This window comes from Nematostella vectensis, chromosome 1, assembly GCF_932526225.1.
Source record: "Nematostella vectensis chromosome 1, jaNemVect1.1, whole genome shotgun sequence".
NCBI classification, from domain to species: Eukaryota; Metazoa; Cnidaria; class Anthozoa; order Actiniaria; family Edwardsiidae; genus Nematostella; species Nematostella vectensis.
The window spans coordinates 3,966,343-3,982,533 of NC_064034.1; the positions used below are offsets into that span (position 1 = coordinate 3,966,343).

General features: G+C 47.7%; 1 protein-coding gene across 1 annotated transcript; it reads left to right on the forward strand.

The window, feature by feature from the left end:
* Nucleotides 1-67: 67 nt before the first annotated feature.
* On the forward strand, nt 68-16,168 carry LOC5517104 (L-threonine ammonia-lyase). Its single transcript, XM_048728382.1, has 14 exons — nt 68-235; nt 491-688; nt 1,255-1,424; nt 1,756-1,829; nt 3,105-3,150; nt 3,811-3,996; nt 11,260-11,321; nt 11,540-11,702; nt 12,732-12,828; nt 14,101-14,176; nt 14,529-14,654; nt 15,134-15,301; nt 15,673-15,730; nt 15,927-16,168. The coding sequence occupies exons 1-14, from the start codon at nt 157-159 to the stop codon at nt 16,038-16,040; spliced, it is 1,617 nt and encodes a 538-aa protein (XP_048584339.1). The 5' UTR covers nt 68-156; the 3' UTR covers nt 16,041-16,168.
* Nucleotides 16,169-16,191: the final 23 nt, after the last annotated feature.

A 16,191-nucleotide genomic window follows, 5' to 3' on the forward strand; every position in this document is an offset into this window, starting at 1 on the left:
ACATCAATTTTATAATTGATTCAATACGTCATTCATTAGGCGCGCGCGAGTTTTTGGATGGTGTTCTAATTTTCGATTTGACTATATACGTCAGACGTGTCTTTATGAATCAAATTCCCCTATTTGTAGTGAGATTATTGAAGTATAGTTTCGATCATGTCGAATAAGCCTGAGATTACGGTTAAAGACCTAGAAAGTGCTGGAGAAAACCCGGCCACGGACGACAAGCAACAGCGTAAGTTACCCAAAGATAACACATTCCTAGAATAATATCAAAAAGTACACAAACACGTCATCAAATAACGTGATTGATTTGGTGGTGTATCATTAAATTTAAATTTTGTGAAAGACGTATTGCATGAATTTAATTCTTTTAGCTTATGCAGTGAATTTGACATGTTCAACCTGCCTTCAAGCAGGTCACGTGATATTCCAAAGTCACGTGGGAAGTCACATGACGCGTCACGTGACATGAATCTTTTTCTCCAAGATATGACGCCAAAGGAGGAAAGTGTTTCACAAGCGGTAGAAGGTTCTCAAGGCTCCCGGAGGCGGGAAGGGCAAGAGAGTGGCTCGACCACCCCCAAGGCGAGGCGCTCAAGGCGAACTGTCTCCAGGAGGCGCGAGAGAGGGTTAGAAGTCACGCGGTCCTGGGGAAGCTCAAGGAGCATAAGTTCGGCTTTTTCACGTAAGCGTATAATGTAACAGAGTACGCGCGCCCATGTCATTTCTCAATTAATTCCATTAAAGAACTCCACTTATTCTGGGTATTAGTGGGTTGTCCGATTTTTCTGAGATTTAAAACATTTGAATTATTTTATTTGCCAAACCATATCACTCTTGATTGAATGTCATTGGTATTGGGTTTCACAACACGAGAGAATTCCCCCCCCCCCCCACGACTTTGAGGGCTGTACAAAAAACATACTGTAGCCCCGCGTCAGTTCTATTCGCAAGAAATCTTCAATTATAACCCTCGAAGAATTCAAGACTTCTAATACGAAAACATTTGCTTAAAAAGATATCTTCTTCTTGCTTGAATAAGCCGATGGATGCTGTTAGTGATTTAGTGATGTACGGGTGCGTATAAATACAGCGTGGTGGGCCTTTTAAAATTACCCGATAACAGCCAGTTATAAGTGATGACGCGTAACATTCTTGTACTGATTGTGCGAGCCGTTCCCTTGCTGTTTGAAGCACCCTTATAGTAATTATAGATTTGTGTGTACATAAGTAACGTGTGTGAGTCGTTAGTTGAAGGGGCTGGGGACAGCATACGGACTCCTACCTCATCTCACAAGGGAAGGGCACGATGCATGTGTGAAGTCCCGGATCTAGGCGAAGGTCATGGCGTCGTCAACTTGACAACCATAACAGGGGCCGCGTATCGCATCAGGAATGGCATCGAGAAAACGGCTTGCGAGGTGAGCGAAAACTCTTTTGTCATCAAGAGTCATTCTAAAACCATTAAAATGCCTTGGTAGCAGCTGATATCGTATATAGCATGGCTTTTCTCGATATGGGGCCAGGGGGCTCCCCGTGCCCCATCCCTTGCTACGGCCCCTGCACTGGGACGGAAGTGAAGCGCAAGAAAACTGCTTGATTTTCTTTAGTTTGTTGTTTGACCGATTCTGATTTGTGCTTGCATTTTTTTCTCATATCATAGTGAGAACATAACTTTCGGATTTACATGGTTTTTTTTTTTTTAGAACCCCCAAACACACCTCTTATAGTACAAAATCTGATTTATTGCAGAAACTAGCGCCATTTACCGAGATCGAGGACTACGATGTGTTCGTTAAGCGAGAATACTTGCAGCCTACGGGGAGGTAAGACAAGGGGGGCTATACTAGCCGGAAAGTGAGGCAAGGAGAGAGTTTACTAGCCAAGAGATAAGGCGAGGGGGGGGGAGCTTTACTAGCGGGGAGGTGAGGCAAGGGGAGACCTTTATTAGCGGGGAGGTGAGGCAAGGAGATACCTTTACTAGCGGGGAGGTGAGGCAAGGGGAGACCTTTACTAGCGGGGAGGTGAGGCAAGGAGAGACCTTTACCAGCGGGGAGGTGAGGCAAGGAGAGACCTTTATTAGCGGGGAGGTGAAGCAAGGGGAGACCTTTACTAGCGGGGAGGTGAGGCTAGGAGAGACCTTTGCTAGCGGGGAGGTGAGGCTAGGAGAGACCTTTACTAGCGGGGAGGTGAGGCAAGGAGAGACCTTTACTGGCGGGGAGGTGAGGCTAGGAGAGACCTTTACTAGCGGGGAGGTGAGGCAAGGAGAGACCTTTACTAGCGGGGAGGTGAGGCTAGGAAAGACCTTTACTAGCGGGGAGGTGGGCAAGGAGAGACCTTTCCTAGCGGGGAGGTGAAGCAAGGGTAGACCTTTACTAGCGGGGAGGTGGGGCAAGGAGAGACCTTTACTGGCGGGGAATTGAGGCTAGGAGAGACCTTTACTAGCGGGGAGGTGAGGCAAGGAGAGACCTTTACTAGCGGGGAGGTGAGGCAAGGAGAGACCTTTACTAGCGGGGAGGTGAGGCAAGGAGAGACCTTTACTAGCGGGGAGGTGAGGCAAGGAGAGACCTTTACTAGCGGGGAGGTGTGGCAAGGAGAGACCTTTACTAGCGGGGAGGTGAGGCAAGGGGAGACCTTTATTAGTGGGGAGGTGAGGCAAGAGGAGACCTTTACTAGCGGGGAGGTGAGGCAAGGAGAGACCTTTACTAGCGGGGAGGTGAAGCAAGGGGAGACCTTTACTAGCGGGGAGGTGAGGCTAGGAGAGACCTTTACTAGCGGGGAGGTGAGGCTAGGAGAGACCTTTACTGGCGGGGAGGTGAAGCAAGGGGAGACCTTTACTGACGGGGAGGTGAGACAAGGGGAGACCTTTACTAGCGGGGAGGTGAGGCTAGGAGAGACCTTTACTAGCGGGGAGGTGATGCAAGGAGAGACCTTTACTGGCGGGGAGGTGGGGCAAGGAGAGACCTTTACTAGCGATGAGGTGAGGCAAGGGGAGACCTTTACTAGCGGGGAGGTGAGGCAAGGGGGACCTATCCGAAAAGTCCTCTGAGTGAGAAAATTAACGTCATCGCAATACTTATGCCAGCGGTTGTGTTTGACAGCTTCAAGGTCCGAGGAGCAAGAAATGCTTTGCTGACACTCACACCGGTAAAAAAGCTCCGATTTGTGACAGGAACACATTTGTAAAATAAACGTTCCGCACATTTACTGAGTACTGAGCATGCTAAACCCTCATCAACAATGCATCATGGGGGGGGAGGGTGGTGGTAGAGGAAGGCTGAAGGTTTTTTGAACAATGACGCACACGCAAGAGTCTGCAAGATGAGATAATAAGTTATACCATGCCCGGAATAGGAACGATGTTTGGCTATCTTCGCCTTTTCGCAGTTGTTCGCTATTGGTTATAGACCTTTTCTCCTGTTCACTGTTGTTCGGACAAAGCTATATTCCTTTCTTAACCCCTTTAAACCGGATTCGTTTATTATTATTTTTATTCAATATCTATATTACGTTTAATAAATAGTCATGATTTATAATAAAATAAAATAACTCCCGAGAGCATAAAAGAATACAATACACTAGGAATAAAGTGAAATACAGGGAATCATTCAACGTTTATCCCGGGTGCAAGAAAGAAAAATACCACAAAAGCTTGCCTCATCCTTGCTCCTTGATAGGAGGAGTGAAAATGGTGAATCGTTCCTATTCCAGGCAGAATATGGGCTAAGTTATGTAACGCTCACGCAGACTATTGATTAAGCATTGCTATAAATAAAACGCAAACTATGAGCATTATATGTGTTACAGGAGCAAAAAGGTCGCGGAGTAATCACCACATCTGCAGGGAACCACGGGCTTGCTCTAGCCCAACAGGGTGACGAGCTCGGAATCCCCGTCATGGTTCTGCTGCCTGAGAACGTGTCGCCGCTCAAGGTCAAGCTGTGCAACCGCTACAATGCGACAACTAAACTTGCCGGGCGCAATGCTACAGAGGTAATACATGCCCGCTACAATGCGAAAACTAAACTTGCCGGGCTCGATGCTACGAGGTAATACATGCCCGCTACAATGCGACAACTAAACTTGCCGGGCTCGATGCTACAGAGGTAATACATGCCCGCTACAATGCGAAAACTAAACTTGCCGGGCGCAATGCTACAGAGGTAATACATGCCCGCTACAATGCGAAAACTAAACTTGCCGGGCGCAATGCTACAGAGGTAATACATGCCCGCTACAATGCGACAACTAAACTTGCCGGGCTCGATGCTACGAGGTAATACATGCCCGCTACAATGCGAAAACTAAACTTGCCGGGCTCGATGCTACGAGGTAATACATGCCCGCTACAATGCGAAAACTAAACTTGCCGGGCGCAATGCTACAGAGGTAATACATGCCCGCTACAATGCGACAACTAAACTTGCCGGGCGCAATGCTACAGAGGTAATACATGCCCGCTACAATGCGACAACCAAACTTGCCGGGCTCGATGCTACGAGGTAATGCATGCCCGTTACAATGCGAAAACTAAACTTGCCGGGCGCAATGCTACAGAGGTAATACATGCCCGCTACAATGCGACAACTAAACTTGCCGGGCTCGATGCTACGAGGTAATACATGCCCGCTACAATGCGAAAACTAAACTTGCCGGGCTCGATGCTACGAGGTAATACATGCCCGCTACAATGCGAAAACTAAACTTGCCGGGCTCGATGCTACGAGGTAATACATGCCCGCTACAATGCGAAAACTAAACTTGCCGGGCGCAATGCTACAGAGGTAATACATGCCCGCTACAATGCGACAACTAAACTTGCCGGGCGCAATGCTACAGAGGTAATACATGCCCGCTACAATGCGACAACCAAACTTGCCGGGCTCGATGCTACGAGGTAATGCATGCCCGTTACAATGCGAAAACTAAACTTGCCGGGCGCAATGCTACAGAGGTAATACATGCCCGCTACAATGCGACAACTAAACTTGCCGGGCTCGATGCTACGAGGTAATACATGCCCGCTACAATGCGAAAACTAAACTTGCCGGGCTCGATGCTACGAGGTAATACATGCCCGTTACAATGCGAAAACTAAACTTGCCGGGCTCGATGCTACGAGGTAATACATGCCCGTTACAATGCGAAAACTAAACTTGCCGGGCGCAATGCTACAGAGGTAATACATGCCCGTTACAATGCGAAAACTAAACTTGCCGGGCTCGATGCTACGAGGTAATACATGCCCGTTACAATGCGAAAACTAAACTTGCCGGGCGCAATGCTACAGAGGTAATACATGCCCGCTACAATGCGAAAACTAAACTTGCCGGGCTCGATGCTACGAGGTAATACATGCCCGCTACAATGCGAAAACTAAACTTGCCGGGCTCGATGCTACGAGGTAATACATGCCCGTTACAATGCGAAAACTAAACTTGCCGGGCTCGATGCTACGAGGTAATACATGCCCGTTACAATGCGAAAACTAAACTTGCCGGGCGCAATGCTACAGAGGTAATACATGCCCGCTACAATGCGAAAACTAAACTTGCCGGGCTCGATGCTACGAGGTAATACATGCCCGTTACAATGCGAAAACTAAACTTGCCGGGCTCGATGCTACGAGGTAATACATGCCCGTTACAATGCGAAAACTAAACTTGCCGGGCGCAATGCTACAGAGGTAATACATGCCCGCTACAATGCGAAAACTAAACTTGCCGGGCTCGATGCTACGAGGTAATACATGCCCGTTACAATGCGAAAACTAAACTTGCCGGGCGCAATGCTACAGAGGTAATACATGCCCGCTACAATGCGAAAACTAAACTTGCCGGGCGCAATGCTACAGAGGTAATACATGCCCGCTACAATGCGAAAACTAAACTTGCCGGGCGCAATGCTACAGAGGTAATACATGCCCGCTACAATGCGAAAACTAAACTTGCCGGGCTCGATGCTACGAGGTAATACATGCCCGCTACAATGCGAAAACTAAACTTGCCGGGCGCAATGCTACAGAGGTAATACATGCCCGCTACAATGCGAAAACTAAACTTGCCGGGCGCAATGCTACGAGGTAATACATGCCCGCTACAATGCGAAAACTAAACTTGCCGGGCGCAATGCTACAGAGGTAATACATGCCCGCTACAATGCGACAATTAAACTTGCCGGGCTCGATGCTACGAGGTAATACATGCCCGCTACAATGCGACAACTAAACTTGCCGGGCTCGATGCTACAGAGGTAATACATGCCCGCTACAATGCGACAACTAAACTTGCCGGGCGCAATGCTACAGAGGTAATACATGCCCGCTACAATGCGAAAACTAAACTTGCCGGGCTCGATGCTACGAGGTAATACATGCCCGCTACAATGCGACAACTAAACCTGCCGGGCTCGATGCTACGAGGTAATACATGCCCGCTACAATGCGACAACTAAACTTGCCGAGCGCAATGCTACAGAGGTAATACATGCCCGCTATGCCCGCTACAATGCGACAACTAAACTTGCCGGGCGCAATGCTACAGAGGTAATACATGCCCGCTACAATGCGAAAACTAAACTTGCCGGGCGCAATGCTACAGAGGTAATACATGCCCGCTACAATGCGAAAACTAAACTTGCCGGGCTCGATGCTACGAGGTAATACATGCCCGCTACAATGCGAAAACTAAACTTGCCGGGCTCGATGCTACAGAGGTAATACATGCCCGCTACAATGCGAAAACTAAACTTGCCGGGCTCGATGCTACGAGGTAATACATGCCCGCTACAATGCGAAAACTAAACTTGCCGGGCTCGATGCTACAGAGGTAATACATGCCCGCTACAATGCGAAAACTAAACTTGCCGGGCTCGATGCTACGAGGTAATACATGCCCGCTACAATGCGACAACTAAACTTGCCGGGCGCAATGCTACAGAGGTAATACATGCCCGCTACAATGCGAAAACTAAACTTGCCGGGCTCGATGCTACGAGGTAATACATGCCCGCTACAATGCGAAAACTAAACTTGCCGGGCTCGATGCTACGAGGTAATACATGCCCGCTACAATGCGAAAACTAAACTTGCCGGGCTCGATGCTACGAGGTAATACATGCCCGCTACAATGCGAAAACTAAACTTGCCGGGCGCAATGCTACAGAGGTAATACATGCCCGCTACAATGCGACAACTAAACTTGCCGGGCGCAATGCTACAGAGGTAATACATGCCCGCTACAATGCGAAAACTAAACTTGCCGGGCGCAATGCTACAGAGGTAATACATGCCCGCTACAATGCGAAAACTAAACTTGCCGGGCGCAATGCTACAGAGGTAATACATGCCCGCTACAATGCGAAAACTAAACTTGCCGGGCTCGATGCTACGAGGTAATACATGCCCGCTACAATGCGAAAACTAAACTTGCCGGGCGCAATGCTACAGAGGTAATACATGCCCGCTACAATGCGACAACTAAACTTGCCGGGCGCAATGCTACGAGGTAATACATGCCCGCTACAATGCGACAACTAAACTTGCCGGGCTCGATGCTACAGAGGTAATACATGCCCGCTACAATGCGAAAACTAAACTTGCCGGGCGCAATGCTACAGAGGTAATACATGCCCGTTACAATGCGAAAACTAAACTTGCCGGGCGCAATGCTACGAGGTAATACATGCCCGCTACAATGCGAAAACTAAACTTGCCGGGCGCAATGCTACAGAGGTAATACATGCCCGCTACAATGCGGAAACTAAACTTGCCGGGCGCAATGCTACAGAGGTAATACATGCCCGCTACAATGCGAAAACTAAACTTGCCGGGCGCAATGCTACAGAGGTAATACATGCCCGCTACAATGCGAAAACTAAACTTGCCGGGCTCGATGCTACGAGGTAATACATGCCCGCTACAATGCGACAACTAAACTTGCCGGGCGCAATGCTACAGAGGTAATACATGCCCGCTACAATGCGAAAACTAAACTTGCCGGGCTCGATGCTACGAGGTAATACATGCCCGCTACAATGCGAAAACTAAACTTGCCGGGCGCAATGCTACAGAGGTAATACATGCCCGCTACAATGCGACAACTAAACTTGCCGGGCTCGATGCTACGAGGTAATACATGCCCGCTACAATGCGACAACTAAACTTGCCGGGCGCAATGCTACAGAGGTAATACATGCCCGCTACAATGCGAAAACTAAACTTGCCGGGCTCGATGCTACGAGGTAATACATGCCCGCTACAATGCGAAAACTAAACTTGCCGGGCGCAATGCTACAGAGGTAATACATGCCCGCTACAATGCGACAACTAAACTTGCCGGGCGCAATGCTACAGAGGTAATACATGCCCGCTACAATGCGAAAACTAAACTTGCCGGGCGCAATGCTACAGAGGTAATACATGCCCGCTACAATGCGAAAACTAAACTTGCCGGGCGCAATGCTACAGAGGTAATACATGCCCGCTACAATGCGAAAACTAAACTTGCCGGGCGCAATGCTACGAGGTAATACATGCCCGCTACAATGCGAAAACTAAACTTGCCGGGCTCGATGCTACGAGGTAATACATGCCCGCTACAATGCGACAACTAAACTTGCCGGGCGCAATGCTACGAGGTAATACATGCCCGTTACAATGCGAAAACTAAACTTGCCGGGCTCGATGCTACGAGGTAATACATGCCCGCTACAATGCGACAACTAAACTTGCCGGGCGCAATGCTACGAGGTAATACATGCCCGCTACAATGCGAAAACTAAACTTGCCGGGCTCGATGCTACGAGGTAATACATGCCCGCTACAATGCGACAACTAAACTTGCCGGGCTCGATGCTACGAGGTAATACATGCCCGCTACAATGCGACAACTAAACTTGCCGAGCGCAATGCTACAGAGGTAATACATGCCCGCTATGCCCGCTACAATGCGACAACTAAACTTGCCGGGCGCAATGCTACAGAGGTAATACATGCCCGCTACAATGCGAAAACTAAACTTGCCGGGCGCAATGCTACAGAGGTAATACATGCCCGCTACAATGCGAAAACTAAACTTGCCGGGCTCGATGCTACGAGGTAATACATGCCCGCTACAATGCGAAAACTAAACTTGCCGGGCTCGATGCTACAGAGGTAATACATGCCCGCTACAATGCGAAAACTAAACTTGCCGGGCTCGATGCTACGAGGTAATACATGCCCGCTACAATGCGAAAACTAAACTTGCCGGGCTCGATGCTACAGAGGTAATACATGCCCGCTACAATGCGAAAACTAAACTTGCCGGGCTCGATGCTACGAGGTAATACATGCCCGCTACAATGCGACAACTAAACTTGCCGGGCGCAATGCTACAGAGGTAATACATGCCCGCTACAATGCGAAAACTAAACTTGCCGGGCTCGATGCTACGAGGTAATACATGCCCGCTACAATGCGAAAACTAAACTTGCCGGGCTCGATGCTACGAGGTAATACATGCCCGCTACAATGCGAAAACTAAACTTGCCGGGCGCAATGCTACAGAGGTAATACATGCCCGCTACAATGCGACAACTAAACTTGCCGGGCGCAATGCTACAGAGGTAATACATGCCCGCTACAATGCGAAAACTAAACTTGCCGGGCGCAATGCTACAGAGGTAATACATGCCCGCTACAATGCGAAAACTAAACTTGCCGGGCGCAATGCTACAGAGGTAATACATGCCCGCTACAATGCGAAAACTAAACTTGCCGGGCTCGATGCTACGAGGTAATACATGCCCGCTACAATGCGAAAACTAAACTTGCCGGGCGCAATGCTACAGAGGTAATACATGCCCGCTACAATGCGAAAACTAAACTTGCCGGGCGCAATGCTACAGAGGTAATACATGCCCGCTACAATGCGAAAACTAAACTTGCCGGGCGCAATGCTACAGAGGTAATACATGCCCGCTACAATGCGAAAACTAAACTTGCCGGGCTCGATGCTACGAGGTAATACATGCCCGCTACAATGCGAAAACTAAACTTGCCGGGCTCGATGCTACGAGGTAATACATGCCCGCTACAATGCGAAAACTAAACTTGCCGGGCGCAATGCTACAGAGGTAATACATGCCCGCTACAATGCGACAACTAAACTTGCCGGGCGCAATGCTACAGAGGTAATACATGCCCGCTACAATGCGAAAACTAAACTTGCCGGGCGCAATGCTACAGAGGTAATACATGCCCGCTACAATGCGAAAACTAAACTTGCCGGGCTCGATGCTACGAGGTAATACATGCCCGCTACAATGCGAAAACTAAACTTGCCGGGCTCGATGCTACGAGGTAATACATGCCCGCTACAATGCGAAAACTAAACTTGCCGGGCGCAATGCTACAGAGGTAATACATGCCCGCTACAATGCGAAAACTAAACTTGCCGGGCGCAATGCTACGAGGTAATACATGCCCGCTACAATGCGACAACTAAACTTGCCGGGCTCGATGCCCGCTACAACTCTGACCAGGGGCGGAACCATCCACGAGTTTCAAAAAGGGGAGCTGGGGCGAAAGCAAGATGTTCAAGAAAGGGGGGGCAGATTGTGTTTTTTTTCGCGGATTTCTTTATATTTATTTTAATTTTTACGCAAAATATCTGAAAATAGGGGCCGCTCGGTTCACTCCTAGATCCTCCCCTGCTGACACTGAACTTGCCGGGCACAGCGTATTCGTGACCTTGACGAGAAGCAACAGAAACATAAGTTAGCTATAGGAAACACAGATGACCTTGTTGCGTTTGGTTTGTTCTCACTTAAAGCGTTCAGACTGCTCACACTTTACGTTGCCCTATCTTGGTCACTCGGTTAACACTTGCTACTTCCATCGCGTTACGTGTATATATTTGCGTTGAGTTACGACCACCGGTTTGTTAACGCGTTTGCCAACGAGTTGTACTTGCGTCCGCAAGGCTCATAACTCCGCCGTGCTAACAATCACAAGGCTCATACATGTATCGTGCTAACGGTCACAAGGCTCATACATGTATCGTGCTAACGGTCACAAGGCTCATACATGTATCGTGCTTGCATTTGGACAGCTGCGTTGCACTTGTGTTGCGAGAGAAATAACAATTAAAATCTACATCAGCGTTTCTTGAATAGCCTCAACGAGTTGGTGATATTTTCCAAAATTAAGAGACACTATACATTATCTTCACCACATTATGTACTGCATTACCTCAAAACTTGGATGTGTTTTAGGTGAGGAATATGGCGATAAAGTTTGAGAGTGAAGGAGGCTGTGGACCCATCTACATTGATGAGTAAGTGATTAACTATCGATTACGCGTCTGATCTATTCTCTTGGTGGATACATGATCGGTGGTGGATACAGTGAATACGTATTCCTCAACACACCCATTTATTGCTAATACCAACTTAAAAGCAGTGGCCTTCAGCTATATAATCGACCATTACACCAAGTTTTGATAATGACAGCAGTCTCAATTATATCAATGTTAGTTTTTTTTTTCTTGTTCAGGAATGAGAACACCCATGTTATCAGCGGGCAAGGCACCATGGGATTAGAAATAGTGGATCAAGTGGAGGACGTTGATGCCATCATCGTTCCCGTGGGGGGAGGGGGTCTGTTGGCCGGTATTTCTGTCGCCGTAAAGACTCTTTACCCCGACATTCAAATCATCGTAAGTGAGACGACAAAGCGACCACAATTATAAGGCCTATACGCAGCCCTTAAAGTGTAACCTTTGCACGGAAATGACTAAAAAGTTACTAAAAAGACAAGAGATGAGCTAGTCATATCTCCCAACCCCCTCTCCCCCCCTTCCCCCCACCCCAATCCCTTGGCCGCCGCCAAAAAGGAGGTCATTTCTTATTGGATCTTAGGATCGTCAAATGATACACCTTTTCCATATAGTACCTAGAACTAAGCATCCCCCCCTTCCCTCTCTTCCTCAGCAAATCGTGAGTCCACGCATAAATAATACCATAGTAGCAAATATGACCTATTGTAGTCCTCCTCACAGATATATTTTTATCGACAAAAATGAAATACAAATAAACAAGATAGAAAAAAATATAAGCACGTTGACCGAGAATCGAACTTGCTTAGCTTTAAAAAAAATAGACCATACATCCAGACGAGCGCTGAATCACCGTATGGCAGCTAAAGCTTTACGGCTAAGCTGGAGATTTCGGCCCCAACACCGCTATCTAGCGAACTGTGTAACACAAGGGTACCGAGGCACCCGCGCATTAATAGGGAGACAATAACCAGGTTCCTAGCCCTTAAGACCTAAGTCTTATATAGTTACGCCACACACAGCTCGCTGTGACGTAGGTTGAAAAATATTGAGGTCTATTCGGGCGCTTTGAGTCTCTTGGGAGCCCCCTCGTTTGTAATGCACGTGTGTTTGATACTCTTTTGTGCAGAAGATTCTAAATACTAATTGAGTATAAAAGTATACTGAATGTCAAACGGCTAGACGACTCGTAAAATAACTGCGCATAGTTAAGAATATTCAGTGAAATAGTTTAGATATTTTACGGTGGAAATTTTGCGTTGCATTTTAGCTGGTATGAAAACTAAAACCGTCTGCGCACGATAAACGAAAACGCAACCAAATGTAAAGAGAATGTTTAAGATCATCATCAATTCATTTTTTTTGATAAAGCAATTGTACAGAAATTCATTTTGGCGTGAATTTTTTTAGGGAGTGGAGGCAGCTGCTTGTCCTAGTTTTCAGGCCGCGATGAGCGCAGGCAAACCCGTGAAAGTAAAAGCAGAGATGTGGCTGACTCTAGCGGAGGGTGAGTAGGTTAGTCTATTGACTCGAGTCTTTACTCTAGCGGAGGACCAATGGATCGGCATACATGACTCTGGGAAAGGAGAGTAGATACATTGACTCGAGTCTTTACTCTAGCAGAGGACGAATGGATCGGCCTGTATGACTCTGGGAAAGGAGGGTAGATACAATGACTCGAGTATTTACTCTAGCGGAGGACGAATGGATCGGCCTGTATGACTCTGGGAAAGGAGGGTAGATACAATGACTCGAGTATTTACTCTAGCAGAGGACGAATGGATCGGCCTGTATGACTCTGGGAAAGGAGAGTAGATACATTGACTCGAGTCTTTACTCTAGCAGAGGACGAATGGATCGGCCTACATGACTCTGGGAAAGGAGGGTAGATACAATGACTCGAGTATTTACTCTAGCGGAGGACGAATGGATCGGCCTGTATGACTCTCGGAAAGGAGGGTAGATACATTGACTCGAGTCTATACTCTAGCAGAGGACGAAGGGATCGGCCTGTATGACTCTGGGAAAGGAGAGTAGATACATTGACTCGAGTCTATACTCTAGCGGAGGACGAAGGGATCGGCCTGTATGACTCTGGGAAAGGATGGTAGATACATTGACTCGAGTCTATACTCTAGCGGAGGACGAATGGATCTGCCTACATGACTCTCGGAAAGGAGGGTAGATACATTGACTCGAGTCAGCCGCACAGTCTAGAGAAACCGCAAAACCGCGGAAAAAATTCTGAAAAACCGCGCCAGTTTTAAGGCAAAACCGCATCACCGCAAACTTTTACGCCCCTCTCTATATGACTCTGGGAAAGGAGAGTAGATACATTGACTCGAGTCTTTACTCTGGCAGAGGACGAAGGGATCGGCCTGTATGAATCTGGGAAAGGAGGGTAGATACATTGACTCGAGTCTTTACTCTAGCGGAGAAGAATGGGTGGGGCCTACATGACTCTCGGAAAGGAGGGAAGATACATTGACCCGAGTCTATACTCTAGCGGAGGACGGATGGATCGACCTACATGACTCTGGGAAAGGAGGGGTAGATAAATTGCATTCATAGCTTTTTTATCTCCAAGGGATGACCCAGTTGACCGTGACAATATCAAGGTAAAATGGCCCTTAAGTAAAAGACAGGTCTGGTGAACGTAGAGTGCTAGGCGGGAGGGAGGGGGGGGGGGCTGCCCTGGATCCGCTACTGCTTCATTCCATCAGCCTCTTATATGTGGAATTATTTTGTGTAAATCATGAAAATTTGTATTCTTCATCAGGTCTTAGTTTTTCTATCGTCAGTGAGCTACCGTTCCAATTGGCGCGGAAACGGTTGGACAAGATCGTCTCAGTATCGTAAGTATCAGCGAAATTCCGAAGCGATAACAGCAGGGGAGGGGCCAGGTTTGCCGCATTAGTATGGTTCAACATACAATAAAGGGCCATTTCTATGGCTCTATGAGTATCTACAAAAAGAGTATGTACTTGTACAGTCGCTCCCTTTCTTCCAGATTTTGTCTCGTCGTAGTTACAATCGTTTCTAGAGTTTCTGCTGTTGTTGTGCTTTGCTCCCTATGGCGATATGAGGGAGGAATCGGCACAATTGACAGGGAAGGGGGGAGGGGTAATATGAATGGAGATATCTTGCTTTAATGATAACGCGCGTTCAACTAAGTCATACGCCATGCCCCCTTTGTTTCGCTGTCAGGGAGGAGCACATTGCACTCGCCGTGCTTCGGTTACTGGAGAAAGAGCGCATCATCATAGAGGGGTCAGGCGCTGCAGGCCTGGCTGCACTCATCGGGGGGTACCTACCGGAGCTCAAAGGAAAGCGGTAAGCAAAGGCACAGTCCGTCTAGAACCGTGTGGGATGGAAAGTATTTAATACAAGAGGCAGGCCTGGCTTCACTCATCGGAAAGGGGGGGGGACCTACCTAAGCTTAAAGGAAAGCGGCAAGCAGAGGCACGTTCCGTCTAGAACCGCAAGGGATGGAAAGTATTAAACACAAGAGTACCAAATCAAAGATAATCAACTAAGTTAATTTTGATTCCAATTTCGGCAAACTCGATTACTGAATTATGAGAATTGAAGGAAGGATATGAAGAGCCTATCATCGCTAGTCCTTTAGGGGCGTGGCCTGGATTTGCTGCGAGGGGATAGGTTAGTTGTCCAGGCAGATCTAGGCTATTATCATACTTGTATTACTATTGCGTGCTGCTAGGCGCTTCAGCGGTTTTTACCCATGCTTACATGCGGGCTTGTCGCGTAGTCGCAAAGCCGGTTTACGAGCCGGTTCACGTTTTTTCCTACAGGGTTGTGGTGCCGCTATGCGGAGGCAACATTGAGTCGACTACCCTGGGGCGAGCTATTGAGCGCGGGTTGTACGCTGACCACAGAATGGTACGGTTCGTCGTACGCATCGGCGACAGGCCTGGTGCCTTAGCACGGCTTCTCCACACGATATCATCGATTGGAGCAAGGTAAGTCATGTATAATGAGGCTTGTTTTTTTATGTTAAAAAATAGTGTTAATGAGTAATCTAATAAATTTGGGTATGGCAAGATTTGGGTGATATCACGAGGATGACACGTGTAACGAGGCATGTTTATATGGGTATGCAAGAATGTTACAAGGCGGGAAAGTTAGAGAGACAGACAGACGCAAGGCGGGCAGACAAACTCAAGGCGGACAAACAGACAAACGCAATGCGGACGGACGGACGGACAGACAGACGCAAGGTCAAGAAAAGGTCAAGACAAACACAATGAAAAAAGAGACGAACGGACAGGTTCACTCCAACTAAGTTAAACCTATTCTAAAACTGTTAACTTTTTTCATTTAATTTTCTTAGCGTGAAGGATTTGTATCAAGAGAGGACGTGGCTCAACAGCTCCGTGTATAATATCCAGGTGAGCCCCACAAGGGTTGGAAAACATTTATGCCAAGACGGTTATGGCACTCAAATAGTCCGCGACCCTTTACCAGCCTCGCTTCCACGACCCGATCCAGGCGCGACCGAGCTATTGCTCGTGTACGGGTCATGTGATGTGGGTCATTACCATTCTCCCCCGCCTCATCAGATTTATTAATTTTTCAAATTCGCAGGTCAAAGTTGTGGCCGAGCTACGAAATGCCGCCCATGGTAAAGAACTGAGAAGTATGTTACTCCATCGGTACCATGAAGACCTACAGTGGAACACCACCAACGATGAGGGCTAAATCAACACACGTCAATCAATCGCCACCCAACAGCTTAATCTGTTTTAACGAAATGTACATGTATAAGGAAATGTATATATTTTCATTGTGGACTAATACAGTTTGGAAAATAAATCTTTTGAAGTCACCATTAGAGTAAGGGGACCATGTG